Below are 25,048 nucleotides of genomic sequence, written 5' to 3' on the forward strand. Positions count from 1 at the left end.
CAGCACCTAGTCATGTATGAAATCTGACAATAAAATATTTCTACATTACAAGATTTTGTATTTATTTCGAAGCAGGATCCTATTCTGATCTTTGCACAATTGCCTCGTTTTCCACTTAACCAGTGTCTCATTAAGGACACAGAAAATGACCTTCCCTTTCTTCCATGTCCTTCCCAAGTTCTACATTTCTAATTCTATCTTGTTTTCATTCTTTAAAATTTTGAAGCATTTGTAACGCTCTTGAAAATGAGCCAGACACATTTTCGTTTCCTACATAGTGTAACAGTTGGGCTGAAATGTTCGTAGGCTGACTCATAGATGGCGTTACTAGAATTAAATCCATGTGATTTTTACTTAGTACTAACCTTCAAAAGATACGTGTATAAATTTCACAGCTGCCGGATAATTAGTTCGTGAGATATAGCATTGTGAGTGAAGCAGCTTTTGTTATTGTGAAGAAATGGATAAAAAAGAATTTCGTGTGTTAATAAAGCATTGCTTTTTGGCGAAAAAAAATACTGTTGAAGCCAAGGCTTGGCTTGATAAACATTATTCGGACTCTGCACCAGGAAAATCAACCGTTGAGAAGTGGTTTGCTAAATTTAAACGAGGCGAAATGAGCATCGAAGACGATGCACGCAGTGGACGCCCCAAAGAGGCTGTTACCGACGAAAACATCAAAAAAGTCCACAAAATAATTTTAAATGATCGTAAAGTGAAGTTGATCGAGATAGCTGAGACTTTAAAAATATCAAAGGAACGTGTTGGACATATTGTGCATGAATATTTGAACATGCGAAAGCTGTGTGCAAAATGGATGCCGCGCGTGCTCACAATCGATCAAAAGCAACAACGTTTTGATGATTCGGAGCAATGTTTAGCGATATTCAACGGTAATAAACACGAATTTTTCCGTCGATATATTAGCATGGATGAAACATGTCTCCATAACTACACTCCAGAGTCCAATCGACAGTCAGCCGAGTGGACTGCACGTGATGAACCGAATCCAAAGGGTGGAAAGACGCAACAGTCGGCTGGCAAGGTTATGGCATCAGTATTCTGGGATGCGCATGGTATTATATTCATCGATTACCTCAAAAAGGGCCAGACCATCAACAGGGAATATTACATAGCGTTGTTGGAGCGTTTAAAGGATGAAATCACGAAAAAACGGCCCCATTTGAAGAAGAAAAAAGTGCTGTTTCATCAAGACAATGCACCGTGTCACAAATCAATGAAAACGATGGCAAAATTATATGAATTAGACTACGAATTGCTTCCCCATCCACCATATTCTCCAGATCTGGCCCCCAGTGACTTTTTCCTGTTTGCAGACCTTAAAAGAATGCTCGCTGGAAAGAAATTTAGCACTGATGAATAGGTAATCGCCGAAACTGAGGCCTATTTTGAGGCTAAAGAGAAATCGTACTATAAAAATGGAATCGGAAAATTGTATGACCGCTATAATCGTTGTATCGTCCTCGAAGGCAACTATATTGAATAATAAAATCGAATTTTGTCAAAAAAATATTTTTTACTATGTTAGCCTACGAACTTTTCAGCCCAACTGTTATATCCCAGACCCATTTTATTTTCCCACAGAGAATATAACCAGACCCATTTTCTCTTCCACAGAAAATATATCCCAGGCCCATTTTCTTTCTCACAGATAATATATCCCAGACCCATTTTCTTATCCCACAGAGAATATATCCCAGACTCATTTTCTTTTCCCACAGAGAATATATTCCCAACCCACTTTCTGTTCCCACAGAGAATATATCCCAGACCCATTTTATTTTTCCACAGAGAATATAATATATCCCAGACACATTTTCTTTTCCCACAGAGAATATATCCCAGACACATCTTTTCCCACAGAAAATATATTTCAGAGTCACTTCCTTTTCCCACAGAGAATATATTCTAGAAATTTATTTTCCCACAGAGAATATATACCCAACCCACTTTCTTCTCGCACGTAGAAGACATCTAATTTATTCATTTTCGGTGGCTCTTGTAAAACTTTCGTTGATTTCGAAAATAACCGGAATTTATCAACGAAAAAATGGGTCGGGTCAACCTTGCACTGTCCGAACCCATTTTTAAATTTTAAACAGGAAACTGTCCACATGGGATGAATTTAGTTAGTTTTCCAAAGTTTTATCACAACGAACGAAAATCAACCGATCTGCCAATTATTAATTTTTATATACATTTGGAAAGGTAACAAAAATTGTGAGTGTGTATGCAACAAATACAACACGATCTTTCCTATTATTATAATAGGCCAGTCAATAAGGGGGTCCAATAAGACAAAAAAAGTAGGGAAAGCTGGAACAAATTTTATTATTTTTCTAAAAGAGTTCTTAACAACATATTAATTTTGCACCCCTGTACCACCCCGGATTTGGCCGCCATCTTTGAAAAATGGCACCCAAAATCAGTTTTTTGCAAATATCTCGCTTGGAAAGCACTTTACAGCAAAAGAGGTTATGATGAAAAATAATCTACATAAAATTCTCTACAAAAAATGTTCTGTGCATTTTTCTTCTAGGATACTCCGTTTGGGTGATAATGAGCGAGAAAGTTTAGGTTATTTTCCCGCCCCGTTTTGCAAGCGAGGAACTCAAGGAAGCACCTGTTACATGAGGTTTTGCAGTATATCTCTTCTATAAAACTGGATTTATTACATTTGTTCTTTCTTTAAGAATGTCATTTATGCATGCAGTACTTTATAGGAAATAGTTTAGTGTCTAAAATGGTAAAAAAAAAAAAAAGGTAAAGTGCTCCCCTGTGCTTTTCACCAAGCCAGTTTAGTGTGTGCGGGAGATAATATGTTTGGTTGGAAATTCAAGCTATCTCCAAAGGAACATGTTGACTTTGTCCTAAAGGATTATTTAACAATAAAACGCCAATCTGATCGAGGAGTCCCAGGTTCAATATCCGGTGGAAGCACATTTGGTGCTTTGGAGTCCATTTTTGACCTGTGAGTCCAGTCTCGATTAGCCTATTCGTGCATAAAGTAGACTTAAAACAATAATTCAAACCACAATAACACGATCACAAAAGTTTTGGTCTCTGATCTGGTCAGATATGACGACTGAGCCGTGATGTGCCTCGTGAAGAGTTGTGGGGGACGGCAGAGAAGTGACTGACTCGATGCTAACCAAGTGGATTTTTGGCATGCCTACTAGTTCACAGATAAAATAGATGAGCTGCATGTCGATGTACGAAAGTCTCTTACATCAAGGGATACGTAAAGACTTCCAGTTCTTTTGTCAGTGATTCTCTCTCACCCATCATTCCCTGGTTTTGATGGTATAAAGTCAATAATTACAGGATTAACAGGAAATAAGAAAATCAATCCTTCTGCTGCTCATGATGTTAGAATGTCTTCAATGTTGAGTATTTGGCAAATGTCAAGTTTGAATGAAATAACAGAGATAATCACTGGATCAGTCACTTCTGAAGTGAAAATCAGAGATGCATTGTATCCAGTTGATCCAGAGTTTTTATTTGAAATAATATTTTACTAAAAAATCACAAGACTGTATTCAAAGTACAAACTGTCCAATATATGTTATAGCTGATGAGGTAGGGATGTGGAAAACCAAAAAGCCTTCTCTTTATGATCCTCTTTGAACCACTCTCTGAAAATTTTACAGATGGTATCAACAGACAAGGAAGCTGCACCGCCAGAGTTTCTTCGCATTATATTCTCTGAACGCCTTCAAGGTTCCACAAGGGGTCTTGTAGCTGTAGAAAATTGGGCTAAAGTGTTCAGTGATCTGTGAACATAGCAAAGATTTACCTGTTCAAAACCTGACACTGTCCTATAGTCTGTCCGGGAAATATCTGGAGCAAGGCCGCGCGCATTATACCTAGTAGAGAAGGGGATAAAGCGAGTGGTCGGCACGAAGCACTACAAGCTCCTGTAAACGGCTAGTAGCTACAGTAGTTTTTCCCCCACCACGCAATTCTGTTCCGTCTCACGCAGAGGTTTGGAGTTGAGGGGTGTGGAGTTAGGGTCCCACACTTTCTTGAGCACGGCCGAAGGTGGGTGTGGTGTGATCAGCACCATGCCGCCTTTATCCCCAGTTTCCTCCAGGTACCCACTTGATACGAAGCTGTGCGGGTGCTGGAGCCGCTTGAACAGGTGGAAAAAATCTCCGTTCTTCCCCGCTGGGGATCGAACCCAGTTCTCTCACGTGGTGGTCAGATGCCCTAACGACTCTTTTTTTCCCCTCTTGTTCCCCGTCATACATCATTTTCTCAACTTTCACACATATCATTTCTTACTAATATTCTAGGTTTTTCTCATTTCGGACATACACAAGCATCCATGTCCTAGCCGGGATTCGAACCCGGGGTCCCTGGCATTGCAGCCTGCTGTGAAAACCATTCCGCCACGGAGGTCGACAGGACTGAGCTACGGCGGCTCATACATTTAAAATAGGTATTATAATAAGAAATAAGCCCTCAAGTTACCTTGTAAGAAAGTTTCCTTGTCTTTCGCTCTTGCAAAATAGAGTTGAGAAAAATAAGTGAAGTTACTCGCTCCTCTAGCATCCTAACGGTGCTTCTTAGAACAAAAATGCACATAACCTTTTTTGTAGAGAATTTTGTGTAGATTATTTTTTATCATAACCTATTTTGCTGTAAAGTGCTTTCCAAGCGAGATATTTGCAAAAAACAATTTTGGGCGCCATTTTTCAAAGATAGCGGCCAAATCCGGGGTGGTACAGGGATGCAAAATTAATATGTTGTTCAGAACCCTTATAGGAAGATAATAAAATTTGTTCCAGCTTTCCCTAATTTTTTTCCTTATTGGAGCCCAAATCATCCCTTGTTGGCTGGCCTATAATGTAAATATTCGTGCTGTATGTATTGTACATTGTAATTGAAAGAGGTAACCGAAATGTTCCATGAAATGCTTTGGTGTAAAGTGATATCTGCTATAAGATTCTTGGAAACATTTAGGTAGCCGAAAATAGGACCGATCATATCCATGAGAGATGCCATGAAGTATGTCATGGCATCTGAAATGCCATAAAATTTCTCACTTTACACGGTAGCTTTTTGGTCATGGCATAAATGTTAAGAAAAATGCTTTTGTCTAAAGAGGTCCTTAAACTATACTGTCTGTGATGACTAAAATGATCTCACCTAGGCTGTAAAGGGGTACTCAGCCAAGTGCGGCTCGTGCATTATTTACCCGGGGGTTCACTGAAGTCATGTGACATATATTCAGTTTCCGCAAAATAAACTTCCTTCGCCTAACAAAAGGATGGGGGGCGGGCTTAAAAGATTTGTCCAGAATTTTTTTTATATGGGAGTATAAGGTTTTGTATTAGGGGTGGGCGAATAAATTTAGGGCTGAAACTACAATAAATTGTGCCTTTATGAAAAAAGTTGAGTTTTGTTGGAATGGACGTCCTCAAGTAGGGGCAAGTAATATATTTTTTCCTCAGGAGGAGCAAAAAACACTCCTTCAGTCTGAAGTTACTGCAACGCTTTTATAATAATTACCAAAAATTACTGTGACTGAAATTAAATTATATGCGTGTAATATATAATTTTTGGTTTACATTCAATTTCCATGGGGGGCTGCCCCCATTTCCTCCTTCCGGACGTCCATGCCGACTAATCAGAACTGGTCCTACATTTATTAAAGGGAAATGGCAACTAATGGCATGTGCATACTGGAAATCGAACCTGAGACCCTTTCATTGATACAAGATAGCTTTGTTCAAATTTGGGGCTGGTCGACCAGCACACGCTTTTTTTCAGTGGACAAGGAATTACGTGCATTTAATTACGTGCATTTCTATCGGTCATTTCTTACCTGCGCGGACAGCAACGCCTACACTGCATCATGTGACATAACCTAGGTAAAGTCCATCCCTCGCTTCACTCGCAGCATCACTTAATACTTTCCAACAAGTATCCAAGCACTTCAAAAACTAACAAACTTGAGACGATTGACACCGAGCGACAGCGAGTCACGTCTTCGCGCCATTCTTTCTCTTTCGCTAACCCGAAGTGTTTCCACCTTTAAGGAAAAACCTCTGAATGCATGCACGAGCTATTTTGGTAATGTATCTCCTTTATTTTAATTCATCGCATCTAATTCCAGCTTTTATTTGTTTCCACTCATCCATCTCTGCCACAATTTTGCATTTATTCCAAGAAGTTCAGTACAAAAATGATACAAAGAGAATATTGAATATGTAATGCGTGCGCTTCAAACTTGAACCGCACACAGCAACACTGGAAGGGAGGAAGCAACGAGATCGGAGCCTTGTCCCGCGCCTTCTGCGAGAGAACGAACTGCGCATGACCGTTGGGTTGAACATAGGTTCTGCAAATCTCATCTTCCATGTATTTTGTCCAATACCCTCCTCGAGCTTCTGCTCCCGCACGAAGCTTTCACAATGGCAAGAGCTGTCCTGTGGGGGTTCAACTGAGGGTCTGTATCAGGGCGGCCGAATCGCGGTTTCTTCTTCTCAGCAAAAGAGTTCACCGTATTACGGGCACAAATACATGACTTATTGTGTAGAATTTTTAGCGAAATAATGTGAAAATGTAAAGACATTGTTTATTGTTCATTCTCGAGGTGATTATCGTATATTACTGGGGGTTCACTGATCCTGTGCGCTATAGGGCCAACCGCGCCTGTACTCAGCACACAGAAAAACACAGCCCTAAAGAGGAGTACAGCCTTACTGGCGGGGGGGGGGGGGTGTATGACGTGGAAATGAAGTTGCCTTTTGGGTGCCTTTCGAGGTCACCCCTTACACCCACGCTGAAAAACTATGATTCTGTCAGAAGTAAAATACATCAAAGATGTTCATTTGTTAAATTTTAATCACATAATTTACAACTAGAGACACAATGTTCTTGCCTTATATCGCCTTTTGTCCCAACCTGCGGATGTTTGAAGTTACATTCCTAACATAAGTTCCGAGAGTATAACTTCCATTTACAGCTTAAATGAGAATTGCTCATAACTCAGTGTTACCATCATTTACCAAGGTATATCAAAGAGTCTGACCACTTTTGCTTAGTTCTGACGATATGTGAATTGATAAACATCTTCATTACCTCACAATGAAGTAATCTAATTCCAGCCATGACCAGATCTCAGAATAATCCATGAATCACTCAAAGTGACAAATAAATCACTTCACATTGGGCCCGTTCCGAAAGTCGCACGAGTTTAACGCGTTAAACGAGTTATGGTAACTAGCTGTCCCAAAGTGCTTCCGTGCGTTTCGTGAGTTTCATTATGCTGTCCCAAAAGTCGCATTCCGTGCGTTTCGTGCAAGAACGAGATTCACCAAACGCACGGGTCAGGAGGCTGGTTTGTTCGGTGAGAATCGTATGCTGCCTTCAGACAACGCGCGTGCTGGTGGATTCAAACTGCACTAGTTTGGAAAATGTATTATAATTTTAACAGATAGCGATATGAAGCAACGTGCACAAGATGAATATGCCTTAACCGTTCTTAGAATGTGATTAAAATTAGTAACAGTGTCCAAAGTAGAGTTTATTTTTGCCATAAGGACATTCTTACCGCTTGACGTCTTGTGGAAACTTTCTCTAAACAAAACGCTGTGCCTGCACTTTCGCCTAGTGTTTCCCATAAGTCTGTAAAATAACTGGTTTCACCTGATTCACGAACCCAGTTATCTTCGTTGAATTCGTCCGTTTCGTTAAGACTTTCGGAACGCACCCATTGTATTGTAACACCGGAATTTTCAACCTTACAGCCATAGTGAAATCGGTGCACGAAGACATGAAAATGAAATGCCCCGGTTTATCGAACCCCTAGGACGACAGGAGTGCGTATTTTGGGAAAAACAATAAACGGTACTTTTCCAGAAATGTTGGAAAAAAAACAACTCGACACGGAGATCCTTCTGGAATTCTATACGTAGGCACGCCTCCTCCGTTAAAGGGGCTGGCTGGCAAGAAATCGCCAGTACTAGCAACATTGCACGTTACGCGTAGGTTTGCCAGAAGCAGATATTTTTTCACGGAACAAATCAACTGCGTAGACTGTACGTTTCGCGGCGCAACGAACTTAACGGTGTGCGACTTTTGGAACGCCCTATATACATTCACAATCTTCACGAGAGCACTATTGGAACGACATGTGAAACGCTCTGAAACTTTGGAACGAAATGACCAACAGGATCTTAAAGAGATTAATTAAAATACTTCTTTATTAATGGCTTAAGCGGTACAAGAATTTGCATGATTATGGGAAATATCAGTGTTGTTGTCTACCATCTATTTTTTTAAAAAAAAAGTATGTAACAAATACGTTCCTAAGGACATCTGCAGGGAGTGATTAAAAATGTTTACTGCCTGAATAACTGTTCAAGGCAAGGGCGATTTCTCAATGCGTGATTGATTTAATGGTTTCGAAAAGCCGGCAAACGGCAGACATTAAACTTGTAACAACTTCCTCCGGTTGCTTTTTTATTTTAATTCCATTAAACTTAAATGTCATTACGTAGTGGAATAAGTCTCGAGCTATAAAAAATAACAATACATAGAGTTCCACGTTGTCGAGTTGTGCCTTGTATCGCTGCGGCCGCAGTTCTGGTTTAAAAAAGATGAAATTTTGCCACAGGTTGTGCCTCCCTGTGATGTTTCTATTCTGGCAGATAGTACGTGCAGAAGGTATGTGAAAATTTGTCAGTGTGGGCAGCTGTGTGGCCTGTAATTTCGTAAGGTAGTGGAATATGACTTTTTACGAAGTCGACTGTATAAGGTACCTTCACCAAAAGTGGCCATAGTTAAGCGTTGACAATTTTTTATAATTTTGTGGTGAGAGATACGTTCCTAATAATTTGTATGTAAAACATTGGATGCATTGGTAACATGCAAAACATGGAACCGTGTTACAAAATGTAATAATAACTACGTCATAATTTTTGTAAAAAATGGCTGCAAGTGGGCCACCTTGGGCACAGGGGTACTAAAGGTGGTCCACTATTAAAAATATATTTACTAGTCATGTAGATGGGTTTCGAAAACAAGAAACACTGTATTAAACAATAGAATATGTATTATTAGAAAGAAAATACACCTGTTGCTAATGGTTATACAACATATGAGATGATTGTAATGTTTGGAAAAAAATTATGAAGTTTAGTCCGAGTCCTGACAGAAGCTGCACACGATTGCGGGTATTTTGTTTTGAACGGTGAGTCCTTCACACTCCTCATGTACGTATCGGCGGCATTGTGTACATAATTGCATGTCAAGCATCCTGTCGGTCTTTCACAAATGGCAAAACCACGTTTTCCTGGAATTCGAAGATTTCTGAGTACCACTGCTGCTAGGCCCGGCAGCGTCGTAGTGATGCAAAGTTGCCTTCGGGGTTTTCACTGTCTGTTTTTTTTTACCTGAGATATGTTGCTCGATGTTTTCATGTTCTTTTTACAATGAAAAAGAGATGCAACCACTTTTTGTGCACGGTAGTTTAGAGGTTTTCGTCTTGGGGATAACGACTCTATTTTCCGCTTTTTTTGTATCCAGTTTGATTTTCTTAAAAGGTGTCAATGGGGAATATAGCTCACCAGTCAAGCTCCTAAGGGTTCACTAACAATTGAATCGAATATTATTTTTCGTTATTGTCTGTACTGTTAAGATTACTATTACTAAGCTCAAGTCGCGATTTACGCAAGGGTTAAGTCTAGATCACAGTTATGGCTGCATTTTTTGGACGGTGCTTTTCCACGAAATATTGTCCGAAATTGGGAAAGATAATTTGGTCGTATATACGGGGAGAGGGGGATAATCATAGGCGTGCGCACGGTGAGGCAAGGGGGGCAATTGCCCCCCTTAATCATGGATGTCCGCAGATTCTTTCCACGGAGGGACAAGCAAGGTATTCTTCATTGGAACATATTACCCCGATAAGTGTTGCCCCTTCAACAAACACCACTTGAATTTGAAATTATAGCATTCCTGCATTCCCATTATAATTATTATTTTCAACTGCCCCCACCTTGGGCGGTAATAAATTCTAGGGGCCAAGCGGGCAAACATTGAAGTAAAACAAAGCAAGACTAGCAGAATTTAAGAGTAGCTTGGTAAAAGGATACTCAAGATCGTATTACTTTTCACGTCATTCTTGCATTATTACTTCCAGACGGCCATGAGTATCTGCAGAGGGTCACAGAGAGGAAATTGCCCCCTCGATTTCAAATTTTATCGGGAGTTGGGCCTGGGTCCCGAACGATCAAAATGAAAATAAATGTAAAGAGAATGCCATGGAGCCCTATGGAATTTATGGACCCCCTATTAAATCAATATTGTCTTCAGTTTGCAAAAATTTGGATCTAAAAATTTTCTTGCTCGCTGTTTCTTTGCTTTTCTGTAATGCATTGGAAATTACCAGAGAGAGAAGTGGGATCAACTAAGTACATGGACGTCGGCAGGATTTTTTCCAGGGAGGGGCAAGAAAGGTATTTTTTTCCAGGGGGGGCAACATGGCATATTTTCCCCAATAATAGTGTTCATCCCTCAAAAAAACATTGCTTAAATCTGAATTTATCACGTTCGTGCAATAATTAACACACATTATTGTGGCTGAAATTAAATTATATGTGTGAAATATGTAATATTGGGTTGACTTTCGTTTTCCAGGGGGGGGCCACGGCCCCCCTTCCCGACGCCCATGACTAAGTACTTCAGTATGTTGCTGCTAAACAGTTTTGTTTTATTCTATGAACAATTATTGGAGAATAAGGAGCGCGCACATTTCAGGGGCAATTTGTCATTTTTTCTGTTGGTTTGTTATGGGGCGGATGAATTGATTATGTAATGAATTTAAATAATATGTTTACACACACACACACACACACACACACACACACACACACACACACACACACACACCCACACAAACACACACACACACACACACACACACACACACACACACACACACACACACATATATATATATATATACACACACACACACACACGTGCGAGCATCGATGCAATAAAATAAAAGCAGTGAGATAAAATAAGGTTTTTCTTTCCCGACTCCACTTCTTTCATCAAGGCTTTTGCCCCCCCCCCCTTAATCAGAGGGTCTGCGCACGCCTATGAGGATAATCACTAAAATTAGTTTAGTAAACATTTTACGTTAAGTAAATAATCAAATCTACATTTTTCAAAACAGTGTGTTGATGAAAAAAGAAGTTGGGAACATTTATTTATATCGCATTTCTTCACTTTCAATTATTTGATTTTCCTCATAATAATGGTTTCATGAATTACAGTGGCAGAAATATACTGTCACAGGCAAGTAAAAATTCATTCAATAATTAACGGAAAGAAAATGGCAATTGGATAGATAATTTCTAAACTTTATAAAAAAAATACTAATTTAAGATAGCATTGAATATAAAAGAATATTGTTATGGATAATGCCATTTAAATTATTTAGAAAGAAAGTGTTTACTTTTAAATTACAACTCACTCGCTTAATGGTAGGGCTAGTATACCGATCATCAGGGAAAATGTACATTAAAGTTGCTTATAATGAATTACTTTATTGGCTATTTGTAACATGTTTAACGACAATGAATAGCTATTGAAATTTATTGTTCTTGATCTACTGAAAACTGAATGTCTTCTAAGTGCAGTGTGTGTGCACAAATAGCAGCGCTTCGGAAAAGTACTGCGCAAACACCAAACATTAGTCTAAACAAGATATGTAACGTCACATATCAACCAGACTAAATCTACTTTCCAAAGTTTGGTTTTGGTTGGCTTAAAGTGCGCTACATAAGTTTACCCTGTCCCAGATAAGTGTGGAGCAGGGCCGCGCATAGGTGCAGAGGAGGAGAAGGGAAATCGAGTGGTGAGAGCGCAGCGTTGCCAACCGTACGGTCCTAACCGTACGTGTACGGAAATTTCAAGGCATGTTCTGAAGTACTGTCCAGACCTTAGTCCGTACGCTTAATTTACGGCTTCTTAACATTTGCAATTGCTGTTTTATCCCTAATATATCCCTAAGAAATTCTTAAACCAAGAGTACGGAACTGGAGACATAAATACGGTTCGTTTGCCATGTGCGTACGGTATTATCATTTTCAAAAGTTCGCAACGCTTCAGAGCGAAGCAGGGAAATCGGGTAACTCCCGTCGCCCATTACGCAATCCCGTTTCTCTCACTGTTCATTGGTGGAGCCGTCTCGCGTCACTACTTGCGCAGAGACTCGTTCTCGTTCGCCTGGTCTACAGTACAGGGTTTAATAAGTTTGCGAAAATATCAGGTAGAAAGTTCTCAATTTACAGTAGTTAGCCTTGTCACAAAATCAGCACCGGATGGTACTACCAAGATGGTCTTGCGAAAATCGAAACTAGAACGAGACCAGATCAATTTAGACGAAACCAAAGCTTTGGTATGATATTTGAAAACTTTACTTCAAACAAATTGCGCTTTACTATGCGACATCTTCGGATATTCCATGAAAATATCTACCTGTTTATAGATATGTCACATTTGGTTTATTGCGATGTCAATTCATTCGTGACATATGAACCTTTGCTTCGTGTTTGTACGTAGGTACAAGTCAGGGTAAAATTCCATTTTCAGAGGGTTTGCAGCATCGAAACGAAGCATCAAACACTAAGTAAACGTTATTAACAAAAGTTGTGTGATAGTTCGTAGAGTGTCCCGCTGTATATATTGTTCATTCTATGTATTTTCAAGACTTGTCCTTAGATGGGTTTTCCATATAGCACACAAATATCCAAGAGATATCTAATGGATATGAATACCCATATCAAAGTTCTACATATCCAGGAGACACCCATTAGATATCCATATGTCCGTCCAGGAGACACCATAGGATATCCAAGAAGGATGTTTCCTGGATATTCTGTGGAACATTTTTTGATCTTTTTGGACTTCAGTGTTCTTATAAACGGGATGTCATTTGGATGTTTTTATTTGACTGTGGATAAGAAAAGGATATATTCTGGAGTAGAACTGGGCCTAATCTGGATATTATTAGACATCGTTTCGACATTATCTGGATATTTTTCACACAAATTTTGCTAACGAAAACATCCCCTGGACTAGATTTAAGCGTACCAAGGATCTCGTGCACATGTATGCTCGTAGCATACAGGGTGTCTCATAAGTAATAGCGCAAACTGACAGGTGAAAGTACACGATGATAGAAGCAAAAAAAGTCTCAGTAAACATGGGTCTGCAAACGAGCCGTTTTCGAGATCATTGCGAATGTGTGGTTACAAGCCGCCATTGACTTCATTGTTTGTAAACGTCGTCCTAGTTTGTAAATTGCTAGTAATATGTGGTTAGAAGCCGTCACTGACTACATTTTGTAAACACCGAGTGCTTTACTCCTTGCGCGTTCCGAGGTTTGCTCCTTGTTTACAAAACAGAACATTTCCGAGAGCGTGGCGTTGTAATCAAACAGGATGGATACAATCAGTACGCAGTCTAATCGTACTGTGGGAGTTACGTCAGTTGTACTGTACTGCGTAGTGGAAATGGAACTTTACAGCAACGAAGAGTACATTTTACCAACTAGGACGACGCTTACAAACAATGAAATCAGTGTCTCTATGTAACCACACATTCGCAATTATCTCGAAGACGGCTCGTTTGCAGACCCATGTTTACTGAGACTTCTATTATCGTGTACTTTCAACTGTGTCAGTTTGCGCTATTACTTATGATGTACCCCGTATATTCCTATCTCTCTCTCTCACTCACATACAGGGCCTCCCCGACGGCGTAGCGGTATCGTCGTCGCCTTGTAATCAAGGGGTCCTGGGTTCGATACCCCGTGGAGGCACAAGTGGTTCGGATCCCACTTTAAACTGTAGGTCCAGTCCCGATTAGCCTTACTGTGCATAAAGTGGACTTAAAACAACAAATCAATCACACACACACATACATACACACACACACACACTCCATGGACGTCGGGAAGGAAGCAAAGAGCCACTGTCCCCTTAGAAAATGAATGTAAACCTTAAATTCTATGTTTCACACAGCATTTTAATCATAGTAATTTATATTAAATTAATGTAAGGGTGTTTGCAGGAATGTAATGACTTCGAATTGAAAAAAGTGTTTTTGAGGGAGTGAAGCTTTTACGAGACTTTCCTTGTTTGCCTCCCCTGAAAAAAAATACTTTGCTTTGACCCTTCCTTGGAAAAAAAAACAGCAAACGTCCATGCGCGCACACACACACACACACACACACACATCTACACTTCCTGCACCTATCGACTTGTCTCTTACTGCCCTCCCAAAGGCAGAAACACCCATGGTAGAATATCAGCAGAGGGTTTTAGAGCTTCGAACTCAGCACCCCAATTTTAATGTGTTCTACACGGATGGGTCCAAATCTGTAGAATCAGTGGGATGTGCCTTTGTTGTGGACTCCCAAAGCTACAGTTTCTTGCTACACCCTGCCTGTTCAATCTACACGGCAGAACTGTATGCAGTCCTCAAGGCATTGGACTTCGCAGATATTCACTCCCTGCAGGAAGTCCTTCTATGCACAGATTCCACCAGTGTGCTTCAGAGTCTGAGATTACCCAATTCCAGACATCCTGTAGTGCAGCGTATCTTCCTTGTGTGCTAGAGCCAAAGTTCACTTCTATTGGGTCCCTAGTCACGTGGGCACATCAAGGGGAACGAAGCAGCCGATGCTGCCGCTAAGTCTGCTGATGCAGACGGCAACATTCTCGTCCACTTTCTGCCAGCCAGTGACCTTCAGAATATGTTTCATCGTTGCATTCTTGAAACATTGCAAGTCGAGTGGGATGAGACAAGCGAGAACAAGCTTCGAACTATCAAGCCCGTCACTGGTACTTGGCGTTCCTCGTCTCGTCCCTCACGCCGAGAAGAAGTGACCCTAACGCGGCTCCGAATTGGACATAGCCGTCTAACTCACGGCCATTTGCTACAATGATTGGGCCCTCCGTTGTGCAGTAGTTGTGACGTTGTTTTAAGTGTTCGACATTTCTTGAATGCGCCGATTTTAACAAGCTCAGGCAGAGTTTTAACCTTCCCCAGGACTTGTCATCCATTTTGGGTGACGATGTCAGTGTTTTAACCAATGTTTTTAGGTTTCTAAGAAGAGCAGGTCTCTTCCACTGTTTTTGAGGTGGTTATAAGCTTTCCTTACCTTTTTAGTAGTACTAATTAGTTGTTTCAAAATAATACATTGTAGGTATCTCTTTTTTTATCAATTGAATATCAGTTTTTGACATATTTTGACAATTTTTTGTCGATGTTTTAGCGTTCAGCGATGTTTTAGTACACATTTTCACTGCATTATTTTTTTCCCCACTCATACTTGGTAGGTATATCACGATCTTACGTGATATAACTTAACCTATCCTTTTTTCTTACGATTTTTAAATTTGTTTACGATCCTAAGTGATATAACTTAACCTATCATTTTTTTTATTTACGCACCGAACTAACCTACAAGGGACTCTGTTTGTTTTAATATTTCAGTATTTTAAGGTTTTCACAAATTTTATATAACCTAAAATGTGTTGGATGTTAATTTTTTTTTTTTACAATTTAACGCTGGACTTGGAAAATTTTCGACAGATGGAGGTCAAATTTGATTCTATGACAACCTATGTTCATTTTGTTAGGAGATCAAAGAGGACAAAGAGACTCGACCGACGCACTAAACCCGACCTCTCTACGACTATTCATTCAGAAGTTACGAGTGGTCAAAGTTTTGGGAGGTGGGCTAACTTCTTACCTCTTGACCCCAGGACCACCAAACTTTGGTACACGTATTCTCCACCTCCAAAATCGACAGGGGGGGTAGCTTCGCTACCGGGATGGGGGTGTTTTTCGATATATTTTTTTCGATAACTCTTACCATTTTCGAGATATTTGCAAATTTAAGATTTTTTTAACGCTGTGGACTTGGAAAATTTTCGGAACTTTTTTTTTTTGTTTCCATGACAACCTACGCTAATTTTGTTATGAGAGGACAGAGGACAACGAGACGATGCTAACGCAAGAAATCCCAGCTCTCTATGATTATTTCTTCGAAAGTTACGAGTGATCAAAAACATTTTTGGCAATTGGCCCACCCTTGACCTCCAAGAACCTCCGAAAACTTGGTACACATACTCTGCATCACCAAACTCGACAAGAGGGTCAACGGGTAGGATATTCGCGCTATCTCTTACTGTTTTCGAGAGATTTTGCAATTTAACGCTGGACTTTGGAAAATTTTCGACAGATGGAGGTCAAATTTGGTTCCATGACGACCTATGTTTATTTTGGTATGGGTGGACAGAGGACACCGAGACTCGACCGACGCACTAAACCCGACCTTTCTACGACTATTCGTTCAAAAGTTACGAGTGATCAAAGTTTTGGGAGGTGGGCTAACTTCTTACCCCTTGGCCCCAGGACCACCAAACTTTGGTACACGTATTCTCCACCTCCAAAATCGACAGGGGGGTTAGCTTTGCTACCGGGATGGGGGTGTTTTTCGATATATTTTTTCGATAACTCTTACCATTTTCGAGATATTTGCAAATTTAAGATTTTTTTAACGCTGTGGACTTGGAAAATTTTCGGTTGATGAAAAATTGGTTCTATGACGACCTATGCCAATTTTGGTAGGAGAGGACAGAGGACACCTAGACTCGACCGACGCACTAAACCCAACCTCTCTACGCGTACTCTACGTCACAAGTTATTACGTAACATTGTGATGACTCATATCTAATGCCCTTCGTTGTATTAACTGTAAGGGAGTAAACTATTACACAACATATTGCAACAAGTTATGACATAATGTGATGAGTCATATCTAACGTGGCGTCTTCTGATTGGTTAATTATTACAGGTGTTTTCAATACGATCCGCGCTTTTATTATATAAGACGGCATACACTGCAGATCAGTCAGTCTCGTGAGAGCAGCCGAAGAGTACGGACGTCCTGTTGCAGCGCTCCTCGTTTTTGTAAAAAAAATAGGTATTTAACTTTCTTTGAAGCTACATACCATCTATTATTTCAAGTTCAAAGGTGTTTCACGTGGTTTTTCATAGTAATTTCGACCAGATTGAATTTTGACGTGATCGTGCATTTTCTATTTCACCTCAAGAAATTCTATATAAATAACATACCTGAAAATTGTATCGCTATATACTTGACTTTTTGATTTCTGTGATTTTCGAAAAAGCAATGGCATCCACCACCAGTTTCAATCGTAGAAATGATAAAACTGAATGTGTTACTTGTGGGAAGCTAATCTCAAGGAACAATTTATCGGTACACAGGGCAAGATGTAGCGAAACAGGTTCGAGAATTAATCGTTCGTTACCTTCTAAGCCTTGTGCTCGATGCGGAAAAATGATCAGCATTACAAATTTAAGTAAACACCTCAAAATTTGCAAACCATCGACCGGACAAGCATCGAAAAGGAAAATCGATAATTCAGAAACGGAAGCTTCCACTTCCAAACTAAGTAAATTATCTAATGAACGCAAACCAATTAGATCTGCATTCAACGACCAACTCCAGGATTTTTCAATTAAGTCAGAACCAGGCCGTGACATTCTAAGTTTCTTGGACGAAACAAAAACATCTGTACTAAATATTTTGAAAGATAAACTTGAAAACAACTCTATAAAAGTATACGTTGTTCTGTTTTCTGAATACGAGAAAGTTGATGGCACAACGAGTATTTTTTATCATCGTACAAAAAACCAGACTCTTTATTTTGCTGACGTCGAAAATTTAGACAACTTCTATTATAAAGTTACCAACGAGCTGGTTAAGAAACACGACGATTTCGAGGCTAAAGGGTCGGGATGATCTCTGTGTGGAAGTCCTCACACGTTAACTGTTTACGTGAACCGATTCTCGCCTCTTCGCGCTTCCAGCTACGTTCCTCTTCCACCGAACATTCAACACAAGAGGGCTGTGTTAAATATACAAAACAGCGATAACAAGTGTTTCCTTTGGTGTATATTGGCTGCACTGCATCCTGTTCATTGCAAAAATAATCCACAGTGGGTTGGACATTACAAACAATACGAGTTCGAGTTTGAAAGTGTAATGTCTGACATCGAATACCCGGTGACATTGTCGGATATAACAAAGTTTGAAAATCGTGCAGGAAAACGCATCGCTATTAATGTATATTCCTTCACGTCAGATAAATATCTCGTGCATCCCGTCAGGATAAGCGATATCGACGATGACGATGCTCGTGTGATTAATCTTCTTCTCATTTCCAACGAGGATGTCTATCATTACACGCTAATTCGTTCTCTATCACGTTTGGTCAGAAGTCAATCAACCAAGCATGCAAACAACATCGAAGTTTGCCCAAGGTGTTTGACCACGTTCGACGATCAAAAACAATCCAATTATCGAAAATACACCGGACGTCAGATTGCTATCGAGAAACTTGCCGAACATAAAATATATTGCGGCGACAACAGACCGACTCGCATGTTGATGCCGAAATCAAAAGAGGTCGAAGAATTTAGGATGCATAAGGCATTGTTTGAGCATCCCGCAATCATCATTGCTGATTTTGAGTCTTTTCTCAAACCGTTGTCGTACTGCGAACCAGACCCCGAACTTTCTTCCACAACACCGTATCAGTTGCACGAAGCCTCGAGTTTCGGATATGTTGTTGTGCGACAGGATAGGATAGATGAACCGTATGTTTACCGAGGACCAGACGTAATCAAACATTTTTTTGAAAAGATGGTTGAAGAGGTTGAGACGATTGGCAGCCTCTTACGCGAATCGAAACCAATGCTTCCATTATCCAGCGATGAACTTCAATCTCACAATAACATTGAAACGTGTCCGGTGTGCGATCAAAGTTTCACCGACGAGAACCGGAAAGTATTTCACCATAATCACTTCACCGGAAACTACATCGGTGGAATCTGTAACACGTGTAATCTAAAGATTCAAAAACCTACCTTTGTCCCCATATACCTTCATAATGGCAGCGGTTACGACTTCCATCTCTTAATTCGGAACCTTGGATATGATAGACAAAAAATAAATATTCTAGCAGAGAATGAAGAAAGGTACATCAGTGTCAGCAAGCGAGTATTGATTCCGGGAACAAACGAAACTGTGGAGATGAGATTTTTAGATTCTTACAGATTTTTATCTGCGAGCTTGGACGCTCTTGCAAGCAAACTTTCGGCTGAACAATTTAGAATAACGAGAGCTAATTTTCCCAACGTAGACATAGAAATGATTAGACGTAAAGGGATTTATCCTTACGAATATGTTAGTGATAATTCTAAATTTAACGACGACACTCTTCCGCCTCAAAAAGAATTTTACAGTCGACTCAGAGAGAAAGGAATCACGGACGATGAATACGAACACGCGCAACGGATGTGGGACAAATTAGGATGTAGGACACTCGGCGATTATCACGATGCCTACTTAAAACTGGACGTGACGATACTCGCGGATGTTTTTCAAGCATTCAGGAAAACGTCGGCGAATATTTACAAATTAGATCCTGCATATTTTTACGGTCTCTCGGGCTTAGCGTGGTCTGCCATGTTATTACAGACAAAAATAAGACTCGAATTGATACCGGACGTGGACATGTTATATTTTATCGAGAGGGGGATACGAGGTGGAATGGTGCAATGCGTACAGAGACATGCAAAAGGATATAACGTTCACATGACAGAAGAATACGATCCTAACGAACAATCGAAATACATATTTTATGTGGATGCAAATAATTTATACGGACATGCTATGATACAAAAACTTCCTTACGGCGGGTTCGAATGGGTGGATACCACTTCCATTAACATTAATAATTTCAACGACTGTGAATTTGGCTTGTTTATAGAGGTGGACCTCGAATTCCCCGACCATCTACACGATTACTTCAAAGATCTACCTCCTGCACCCGAACTAAAATGTTCGCCTGATTCAAATCAACGTAAGCTTCTGTTAACATTGGATAGGAAAGAGAGATACGTTCTCCATTACAAAAATCTTCAATTCTTAATTGAGAAGGGAGTTCAAGTAATAAATGTGAGAAGAATAATGAAATTCAAACATTCCGAGTGGTTAAAACCTTACATTGAAAAAAATACGTATCATAGAACACGCGCCACGTCAGATTTAGATAAAGATTTTTTTAAACTCATGAATAATGCTGTTTACGGAAAAACAATGGAGAATGTCAGGAAGCACGTGGACGTGAGATTAGTTCCCGATTCAAATAAATGTAGAAAATTGATAGCATCGCCGACGTTCAAATCACGAAATATATATGATGAAAACCTGGCCCTGTTTGTGATGGATAAAAAAATAATCAAGTTCAACAAACCAATCTACGTGGGGGCGACGGTTTTGGATTTATCTAAACTCCATATGTTTCAATTTCATTATAATGTCATGAAACCCTTCTATAATGAAAATATAACACTTTTGTACACGGACACGGACAGTTTTATTTATTCCGTACAGACATCTGACCTCTACAACAATTTGAAACAACCGAAAATGATTGATCATTTCGACACATCTTCCTTCCCTCAACCAAACAGATTTCATCTCCCTTCTCGCAATAAAAAAGTGCTTGGTAAAATGAAGGATGAATGCAACGGAGAAATCATTCTGGAGTTCGCCGGCTTACGTTCCAAAATGTATGTGGTGAAAACAGAAACCAGCATCACCAAAAAAGCCAAAGGTGTTGGTAAAAATACCGTGAAAAACAAGCTTGTGTTCGAGGATTACATCAATTGCCTCTATTCACAGTCGAGGATTCTACGTTTGGAGACAAGGATACAAAGCGTAGACCACGTGCTTACCACAAACAAAGTTAAGAAAATTGCGCTGGATCCGCATGACGATAAAAGATGTATTTTGTCTTGTGGAATCCACACGTTGCCTTGGGGGCACTATCGTTTAGAAATTAGTAAAAATTGTAGGCAATGCAAATGAAAAAAAAATAAACTTAAATAACTATAACTAAAATAAAAATAAAAAAAACTTTAACTGTCTCAAAATATCACATACACAATAAATAACTAGCAAGGACAATGAATCTCTTTGGTTTCCGAAAGCAAACAATGGAGACTGTACACCGCACGGCAGATCATGAATTTCTACCTTCCATGTTATCTAAACTCAACGGCCTGTTGATCAATAAATTTTCAGAACGCTGCTCTTCTTGCTGGAACAGTGACGATTTCGGATTCGCGACGATCGACATGACGAGGAAACCCAACGACGGAAAATACAGAAACAAAATCAACGACTTTCTAAACGTTGCAACGTTGTGAGACAGTTAAAGTTTTTTTTATTTTTATTTTAGTTATAGTTATTTAAGTTTATTTTTTTTTCATTTGCATTGCCTACAATTTTTACTAATTTCTAAACGATAGTGCCCCCAAGGCAACGTGTGGATTCCACAAGACAAAATACATCTTTTATCGTCATGCGGATCCAGCGCAATTTTCTTAACTTTGTTTGTGGTAAGCACGTGGTCTACGCTTTGTATCCTTGTCTCCAAACGTAGAATCCTCGACTGTGAATAGAGGCAATTGATGTAATCCTCGAACACAAGCTTGTTTTTCACGGTATTTTTACCAACACCTTTGGCTTTTTTGGTGATGCTGGTTTCTGTTTTCACCACATACATTTTGGAACGTAAGCCGGCGAACTCCAGAATGATTTCTCCGTTGCATTCATCCTTCATTTTACCAAGCACTTTTTTATTGCGAGAAGGGAGATGAAATCTGTTTGGTTGAGGGAAGGAAGATGTGTCGAAATGATCAATCATTTTCGGTTGTTTCAAATTGTTGTAGAGGTCAGATGTCTGTACGGAATAAATAAAACTGTCCGTGTCCGTGTACAAAAGTGTTATATTTTCATTATAGAAGGGTTTCATGACATTATAATGAAATTGAAACATATGGAGTTTAGATAAATCCAAAACCGTCGCCCCCACGTAGATTGGTTTGTTGAACTTGATTATTTTTTTATCCATCACAAACAGGGCCAGGTTTTCATCATATATATTTCGTGATTTGAACGTCGGCGATGCTATCAATTTTCTACATTTATTTGAATCGGGAACTAATCTCACGTCCACGTGCTTCCTGACATTCTCCATTGTTTTTCCGTAAACAGCATTATTCATGAGTTTAAAAAAATCTTTATCTAAATCTGACGTGGCGCGTGTTCTATGATACGTATTTTTTTCAATGTAAGGTTTTAACCACTCGGAATGTTTGAATTTCATTATTCTTCTCACATTTATTACTTGAACTCCCTTCTCAATTAAGAATTGAAGATTTTTGTAATGGAGAACGTATCTCTCTTTCCTATCCAATGTTAACAGAAGCTTACGTTGATTTGAATCAGGCGAACATTTTAGTTCGGGTGCAGGAGGTAGATCTTTGAAGTAATCGTGTAGATGGTCGGGGAATTCGAGGTCCACCTCTATAAACAAGCCAAATTCACAGTCGTTGAAATTATTAATGTTAATGGAAGTGGTATCCACCCATTCGAACCCGCCGTAAGGAAGTTTTTGTATCATAGCATGTCCGTATAAATTATTTGCATCCACATAAAATATGTATTTCGATTGTTCGTTAGGATCGTATTCTTCTGTCATGTGAACGTTATATCCTTTTGCATGTCTCTGTACGCATTGCACCATTCCACCTCGTATCCCCCTCTCGATAAAATATTACATGTCCACGCCCGGTATCAATTCGAGTTTTATTTTTGTCTGTAATAACATGGCAGACCACGCTAAGCCCGAGAGACCGTAAAAATATGCAGGATCTAATTTGTAAATATTCGCCGACGTTTTCCTGAATGCTTGAAAAACATCCGCGAGTATCGTCACGTCCAGTTTTAAGTAGGCATCGTGATAATCGCCGAGTGTTCTACATCCTAATTTGTCCCACATCCGTTGCGCGTGTTCGTATTCATCGTCCGTGATTCCTTTCTCTCTGAGTCGACTGTAAAATTCTTTTTGAGGTGGAAGAGTGTCGTCGTTAAATTTAGAATTATCACTAACATATTCGTAAGGATAAATCCCTTTACGTCTAATCATTTCTATGTCTACGTTGGGAAAATTAGCTCTCGTTATTCTAAATTGTTCAGCCGAAAGTTTGCTTGCAAGAGCGTCCAAGCTCGCAGATAAAAATCTGTAAGAATCTAAAAATCTCATCTCCACAGTTTCGTTTGTTCCCGGAATCAAAACTCGCTTGCTGACACTGATGTACCTTTCTTCATTCTCTGCTAGAATATTTATTTTTTGTCTATCATATCCAAGATTCCGAATTAAGAAATGGAAGTCGTAACCGCTGCCATTATGAAGGTATATGGGGACAAAGGTAGGTTTTTGAATCTTTAGATTACACGTGTTACAGATTCCACCGATGTAGTTTCCGGTGAAGTGATTATGGTGAAATACTTTCCGGTTCTCGTCGGTGAAACTTTGATCGCACACCGGACACGTTTCAATGTTATTGTGAGATTGAAGTTCATCGCTGGATAATGGAAGCATTGGTTTCGATTCGCGTAAGAGGCTGCCAATCGTCTCAACCTCTTCAACCATCTTTTCAAAAAAATGTTTGATTACGTCTGGTCCTCGGTAAACATACGGTTCATCTATCCTATCCTGTCGCACAACAACATATCCGAAACTCGAGGCTTCGTGCAACTGATACGGTGTTGTGGAAGAAAGTTCGGGGTCTGGTTCGCAGTACGACAACGGTTTGAGAAAAGACTCAAAATCAGCAATGATGATTGCGGGATGCTCAAACAATGCCTTATGCATCCTAAATTCTTCGACCTCTTTTGATTTCGGCATCAACATGCGAGTCGGTCTGTTGTCGCCGCAATATATTTTATGTTCGGCAAGTTTCTCGATAGCAATCTGACGTCCGGTGTATTTTCGATAATTGGATTGTTTTTGATCGTCGAACGTGGTCAAACACCTTGGGCAAACTTCGATGTTGTTTGCATGCTTGGTTGATTGACTTCTGACCAAACGTGATAGAGAACGAATTAGCGTGTAATGATAGACATCCTCGTTGGAAATGAGAAGAAGATTAATCACACGAGCATCGTCATCGTCGATATCGCTTATCCTGACGGGATGCACGAGATATTTATCTGACGTGAAGGAATATACATTAATAGCGATGCGTTTTCCTGCACGATTTTCAAACTTTGTTATATCCGACAATGTCACCGGGTATTCGATGTCAGACATTACACTTTCAAACTCGAACTCGTATTGTTTGTAATGTCCAACCCACTGTGGATTATTTTTGCAATGAACAGGATGCAGTGCAGCCAATATACACCAAAGGAAACACTTGTTATCGCTATTTTGTATATTTAACACAGCCCTCTTGTGTTGAATGTTCGGTGGAAGAGGAACGTAGCTGGAAGCGCGAAGAGGCGAGAATCGGTTCACGTAAACAGTTAACGTGTGAGGACTTCCACACAGAGACCATCCCGACCCTTTAGCCTCGAAATCGTCGTGTTTCTTAACCAGCTCGTTGGTAACTTTATAATAGAAGTTGTCTAAATTTTCGACGTCAGCAAAATAAAGAGTCTGGTTTTTTGTACGATGATAAAAAATGCTCGTTGTGCCATCAACTTTCTCGTATTCAGAAAACAGAACAACGTATACTTTTATAGAGTTGTTTTCAAGTTTATCTTTCAAAATATTTAGTACAGATGTTTTTGTTTCGTCCAAGAAACTTAGAATGTCACGGCCTGGTTCTGACTTAATTGAAAAATCCTGGAGTTGGTCGTTGAATGCAGATCTAATTGGTTTGCGTTCATTAGATAATTTACTTAGTTTGGAAGTGGAAGCTTCCGTTTCTGAATTATCGATTTTCCTTTTCGATGCTTGTCCGGTCGATGGTTTGCAAATTTTGAGGTGTTTACTTAAATTTGTAATGCTGATCATTTTTCCGCATCGAGCACAAGGCTTAGAAG

General features: G+C 39.7%; 1 protein-coding gene across 1 annotated transcript in view; it reads left to right on the plus strand.

Moving 5' to 3' along the window:
- The first annotated feature begins 8,558 nt into the window (after positions 1-8,558).
- The window catches only part of LOC146002173 (uncharacterized), a 61,928-nt gene continuing 45,438 nt past the window's right edge, over positions 8,559-25,048 (plus strand). Inside the window, exon 1 of the mRNA XM_083139890.1 lies at positions 8,559-8,697. Coding sequence (XP_082996016.1) covers positions 8,631-8,697 — 67 coding nt within the window. The 5' untranslated portion in view covers positions 8,559-8,630. The remainder of the gene's footprint in view (positions 8,698-25,048) is intronic.

This window comes from Lepisma saccharinum, chromosome 18, assembly GCF_977018435.1.
Source record: "Lepisma saccharinum chromosome 18, izLepSacc3.1, whole genome shotgun sequence".
Taxonomy (NCBI): Eukaryota; Metazoa; Arthropoda; class Insecta; order Zygentoma; family Lepismatidae; genus Lepisma; species Lepisma saccharinum.